The following is a 6000-nucleotide window of genomic DNA, read 5'->3' on the forward strand; positions in this document are numbered from 1 at the left end:
TCGGCATTAATCAGGAACATGTCACGCTTTCCCATGTTTAATTTATATCCCACAAACCGTCCGAATTCCCCCAGAATTTCCATAATACCTCCAATGCTACCCACTGGATCAAAGATATATAATAACAGGTTGCCCACATACATCAAGACCCTCGATTCTTCGTTTTAGCAGCTAAGTACCGGCTTGAATTGAGAATTCACGGGAGTTCTACGACCGCAAAATCGGCGCCGGCCCCTCACCGATTCCAGGACCGGTGATGGGCAAGCAGTGGCATCAGGTCAAACTCCTGGCTTCGCCCTGAAAACAGCCGGAGAATGGCCGGGTCCCTGGCCGCGCATGTGCACGGCGACGACCTGCAGCGGTCGCGCCGTACAACATGGCGGCGGCCATGCACGGACCCAACCCATTATCTGTGACCCCACAGGCCACCCCCTGGCCACCCCTCACCAGTGACCCCAGCCCTTGCGGAAGCGCCACCGTGGCCAGCAACACGGATCCCGGCCGAGTGTGCGGCGCTGGACACAGTCCGCAGCCGCCACGCCGGGTCCCCGACCGCTGAGACCACACGTGTCTCATGTCGTTGGGAACATGGCCCATCGGGGCGGAGCATCGCAGGAGGGCCAGCCGACCACACGGAGCATGACACGATTACGCCACTTCTGAGGGGGCGGAGCATGACTGACTGGTGATAAACCAGCGCCCGCCCCGATTTGGCCGTCGGAGTCGATTCTCTGCCCGATCGCTGATTACGATATCGGCATCCGTCAACGGGGAATCCCACCCTCTATGTTCGGCACCACCCCCCCCCCCCCCCCCCGCTCAATCCCTCTCCAATTCCTCAGTGCCCTAAGCATCATTGCTAATGACTCTATCACCAAAGCAAAAAAAAATTTAATTGGGAAAAGAAAGAATTGCTCTACATTTTTTTTACATTTTTAAAAATTGAATCACAACATGTTTCTGGGAGAACCTATTTGGAACAGAAAATGTAGCTACTCCAAACATCAAAGTGTGCCAAGTCCAGTAAATTCTTTAGCCTCCATCTGAGTTCACCCAGCAGGCTGTGCACCTGGAGGAACTCCTATCTGCTGTCTTTGGGGTCCATCTGAAGATCCAGGGGCGAAATTCTCCCCCAACGGCGCGATGTCCGCCGACTGGCGCCAAAAACGGCGCCAATCAGACGGGCATCGCGCCGGCCCAAAGGTGCGGAATGCTCCGCATCTTTGGGGCTGAGCCCCAATATTGAGGGGCTAGGCCGACGCCGGAGGGATTTCCGCCCCGCCAGCTGGCGGAAATGGCGTTTGTTGCCCCGCCAGCTGGCGCAGAAATGCGGCGCATGCGCGGGAGCGTCAGCGGCCGCCGACAGTTTCCCGCGCATGCGCAGTGGGGAGAGTCTCTTCCGCCTCCGCCATGGTGGAGGCCGTGGCGGAGGCGGAAGGGAAAGAGTGCCCCCACAGCACAGGCCCACCCGCGGATCGGTGGGCCCCGATCGCGGGCCAGGCCACCGTGGGGGCACCCCCTGGGGTCAGATCACCCCGCGCCCCCCCCCAGGACCCCGGAGCCCGCCCATGCCGCCTGGTCCCGCCGGTAAATACCAGCTTTGATTTACGCCGGCGGGACAGGCAATTTCTGGGCGGGTCTCCGACCACTCGGCGGGGGGTCGGAGAATGACGCCCCAGGTTTGTGTTGGCCTGGACCTCGAGAATTTTGCCTAATCTCCTGTCTGATCAACCCCCTTTTCAAGCCTCTGTAAAGAAGAATGGGGCTGTCGCGAAAGCAACAGGTGAACAAGCAGCTGACCATCTGTGTTTCTCCAATGCCCTCTCCCTTGATACATGAAACATCATGGGCAGGATTCTCTGTTAGCTGGCCCCGAAATCGGGAAAGGCGATTGGGTGGAGAATCAGTTCCGACGGCAAAATCACGGCAGGCACCGATTTGACGCCAAATCGCAATGCTCCAGTGCCTCGACAGCAGCGTCAATACGTTCCGGAACGCACGTACAGTAGACACTGTATGCATATCATTAGCAGGCCCGACCCGGTATTCTCTGGGGCCTCCGCGATTCTCCGCCTCCGATGGCTTTCCCGACGGCGTGGTTCACTTTTGCTTTTGAATATCTGAAACCGCGTGGCAGCTGCTGAGGGAGAGGGCATACGGAAAGTATCCAACATCGCCATAGTTTGCTGACAGCTGTGCCGCTGGGTGTGGGGCTTCTGCTAAGGCTGGGGGGAATAGTGGGGCCAGGGGATGGGCTGTGGGATCAGGGTGGACGGGCAGAGATCATCACTGCCGCAGCTGGCAAAGCAGCCTTGCAGCTGCGCACACCCACATTGAACTTAGTGCCACAGGTCGTATAGGTGTCCCCTCAGGGCACCCTCCCTGGGTGCCCTCGGGCCCCAGACAACCATCAGCTGCATTGGCGCGCTCCAGTGCGACCAGTGCCATCTTGTTGGCTGGGATGAGTGTGAGTGGGGATTGTAATGTGTATATGTGGCTGCAGCTTGTCAGCCTCTAGAATATCAATCACAGACCCGCCGAATACTGCACCGCTTTTCATTGGAATCGATTGTGTTCCACATGGCATCAGTGCTAGCCCCTCAACAGTAGGTCCAGGTGTGGTGCCGTTTTTTCTGTCGTAAAAGTCCACAAATTCTGCATTGGCATCAACATTTAGGACGGGTGTTTCCATCCCACCGCACCAGATTTCCATTTTGCCGGCTCATCAATGGGGTTTCCCATTGTGGGGCAGCCTCACGCTGTCAGTTTGCCGTCAAAACAGAGAATCCCGATGGTGGAGAATTCCGTCCTTAGTCTCAGAAACGGAGAATCCCGCCCCATTGTTATCAAAAGTCAAACTAAGCTCTCAACCTACTCTCATTTAATTTATATGCAATGAAGCATTTTGAAAGTATAGAATTTCACTTTATCAGCATGTTTTTAATATTGGTTTAATATGACTTTTTTGTTTTGTTTCATCTAGCACAATATGCCATTCTGGAGGATATCAAGCCACTCTGATCTGTTGGCTTTGAATCAAGCACTGGAACTGGAATACTTGTAGCTGCCTTGTGCAGCACAGCCAGAGATACAAAATTAACAACATACATAGGAGTATATGAAGTTACCCTCTGTGATCTGCAGCACCTCTGGCTTCCACATTTGTCTTAAGAAATGAAGAGATATGAGTTGTCATGTGAGGCTATTGTGAATTCAAACTGCTGAACAGTGACTGGTACATTAAACCTCTGCATAAAGAACTATGTTGGTCTTAGGAAATATTGTTCATTATAGATAAAAGTGCAAGTTGTGTGTATTTTACAACTCTTCAAGTGATTATACAATGCCCAGGTTGCTTGAACAGCTTTTACAATGAACTAGCTCTTTTAAGGAACACGAAGCTGCTACCAACGCATCCGGTATGAAGTTGTTCAACGGCATTCCTTGCCATTGGATGTTCTCAATAATGCAGTGTTTTAGCAAACTTTAGTCTGCTTATCCAAGCTGAACCTGCATAGGAAGTGCACTGGGCTACATTGACAATCACATCTAGACCTGCAGTTTGTGTAACTTAGTTACTGTGAGAGCTTACTCTAAGTTAGCAGCTGTATTCGAAAATGTAATGCTTTTATGGGGATAGTCACTTTTTGTAAAGCTTGACAAGGAGAATATACATAAACGATGTGCTGTGCCTTAAAATAAGACAGTGTTGGTGTGTTACAATGTAACTTTTGTTCCACATATGTATAGATAAATTCTTTGTGATGATTAATTTTTTGAAATGACCAAATTATGAAAAGAATCAGAAGTAAAAGAATTCTGCGTTGTGTAAGCAGAGAAGAATTGTTCCAAACTGCTGGTCTAAACAGGAAATTAAAAATTGGAGAGTTTTTTGTGTTTTTACTTGGACTTTTAGTGTTTAATTGTAAATTACAATCCTTAATGATATCCAGGAAAAACGTTTTAATTTAAACTGTGAGATAATCTATTTTAGTCGTTAAACAGCTTGACACTTTTTGATATTATGCTAGTCTTTACCATTTTTGGGAAGTTTCTAAAAGAACTTTGGTTTGGGCACTTATTTGATTTCATGCTTGTTTATATTTTCTTTAACTCTGAAAATGATAATACCCCAACCTCACTGAGTTCATATAAGCTTTATCACAATCCACCCCTTCCTGCTTCCCATCCCCATTTGATATGTCTATGAATAAAATGGGATGTGTGGTTAAGGGTTTTGAACAAGTTTAAGGGCTTATTGCATCTCCTGGGAAGGCTCCAGTCTTCATTGATAGATTCATTCTACAAATACAAAGTGAAAAGTTATCCAATTTCTCAGCCCAATGTTATAATTTTCTCTCTAAGCCAGTATTGCAGTTCCTATTGTACAATAAACCATTCAAATTCATTTTAATAACTTGTTCAAAGTTCAGAGACCTTTAAATAAAGTTGATGTTCAAAGCCTTTAAACTAAGTTCTTCCTAATAAATGCAATTGTGCATTATGCGTTTTTACAGCATATTGGCAGACATACAAAAATGCATCTTGAAGGTAGGACAAGAATTAATTTAAGTAGACTTGCAGTGTCTCATCCCAAAACATAATTTTCCAATCAACTATTTTTCTATGTTGCTTATGTTACAGTTCAGTTTTAGTTTTGTTAAATCTCCCAATTATCATTGTATTAACTTCTATATTTAATGCCATTTACAATCAACAATTTCATAGTGTAGCATGAACATATCCTTTAGTCTTTAATCTGGCTGTGTCTAGTTAATAATAATAATCTTTATTATTGTCACAAGTAGTCTTACATTGACATTGCAAAGAAGTTACTGTGAAAAGCCCCTAGTCGCCACACTCCGGCACCCATTTGGGTACACTGAGGGAGAATTCAGAATGTCCAATTCACCTAACAAGCACGTCTTTTGGGACTTGTGGGAGGAAACTGGAGCACCCGGAGGAAACCCACGCAGACACGAGGAGAACGTGCAGACTCCACAATGACAGTGACCTGTGAAGCGGGAATCGATACCCAGGACCCTGGTGCTGTGAGGCAACAGTGCTAACCACTGTGCTACCGTGCCGTATGGGGAAATCTCAGCACAGATTCACCAGTTATAGTAACATCATTCTGATTTCACTGTCTCATCTCCCCTCCCTTCCCGAAAAAATAGAAACAAACTGTACATAACAGATTAGGTAATCTGCCAATATGCTGTAAATGCAATTTGTCTTCAACTCTATGTGTGATTTACTAAAGAAGATATTCAGAGGATGCACAAATTGATACACCACTCTGATTTGTTAAACTTTGTTCCTGCAGATTCTAGTATTGGGGCTATAGAATAATAAGTATTGGCCACTCAACAAAATTTTAATGGTAACAGTATAGTGTTTATGTTTTTTTTATTTATTTTGATTGTGCTTTTCAAACATTAAAATCAACTCTTGTGGAAATTTAAATGGTCCTGGGTTTCTTTGTAATATATTTAGTGTGAATTATCTGAAAATACATGTACAGAAACAGTCTTGATATTTCTGTGTTTCAAAATGAATAAAACAAACTAATTTCAATGATTAAGACAGCCTCAGTTTGTGGTACAAATGAATGCCTGTATCATGAGGTAATTATTGTAATGATATACTATAATAATGTAAAACAGTGACTCGCACTTACATTAAACAGCTGCCTTGTAAAGCAGAACAAGGTCAACAGCACGGGTTCAATTCCCGTACCAGCTTCCCCAAACAGGCGCCAGAATGTGGCGACTAGGGGCTTTTCACAGTAACTTCATTTGAAGCCTACTTGAGACAATAAGCGATTTTCATTGTAGCACAGAGAAATTGTAACGGTGTTTCACAAAGATATTAGACACCAAGCAAGTGTTGGGGGTAGAATTAGAGAATGTAAAGAGGTAGGGCGGGTTCTCCGACCCCCCGCCGGGTCAGAGAATCGCCAGGAGGCGGCGTGAATCCCGCCCCCGCCGGCTGCCAAAT

At 46.5% G+C, this 6000-nt stretch overlaps 1 protein-coding gene across 20 annotated transcripts in view; it reads left to right on the forward strand.

The window, feature by feature from the left end:
- The window catches only part of eya4 (EYA transcriptional coactivator and phosphatase 4), a 758447-nt gene extending 752863 nt beyond the window's left edge, over nucleotides 1–5584 (forward strand). For all 20 annotated transcript variants that reach the window (XM_072499738.1, XM_072499733.1, XM_072499734.1 and 17 more), the window contains one exon: nucleotides 2984–5584. In XM_072499738.1, the coding sequence (XP_072355839.1) occupies nucleotides 2984–3064 (81 nt within the window). In that variant the 3' untranslated portion in view covers nucleotides 3065–5584. The remainder of the gene's footprint in view (nucleotides 1–2983) is intronic.
- Nucleotides 5585–6000: the final 416 nt, after the last annotated feature.

This window comes from Scyliorhinus torazame, chromosome 4, assembly GCF_047496885.1.
Source record: "Scyliorhinus torazame isolate Kashiwa2021f chromosome 4, sScyTor2.1, whole genome shotgun sequence".
Classification (NCBI taxonomy): Eukaryota; Metazoa; Chordata; class Chondrichthyes; order Carcharhiniformes; family Scyliorhinidae; genus Scyliorhinus; species Scyliorhinus torazame.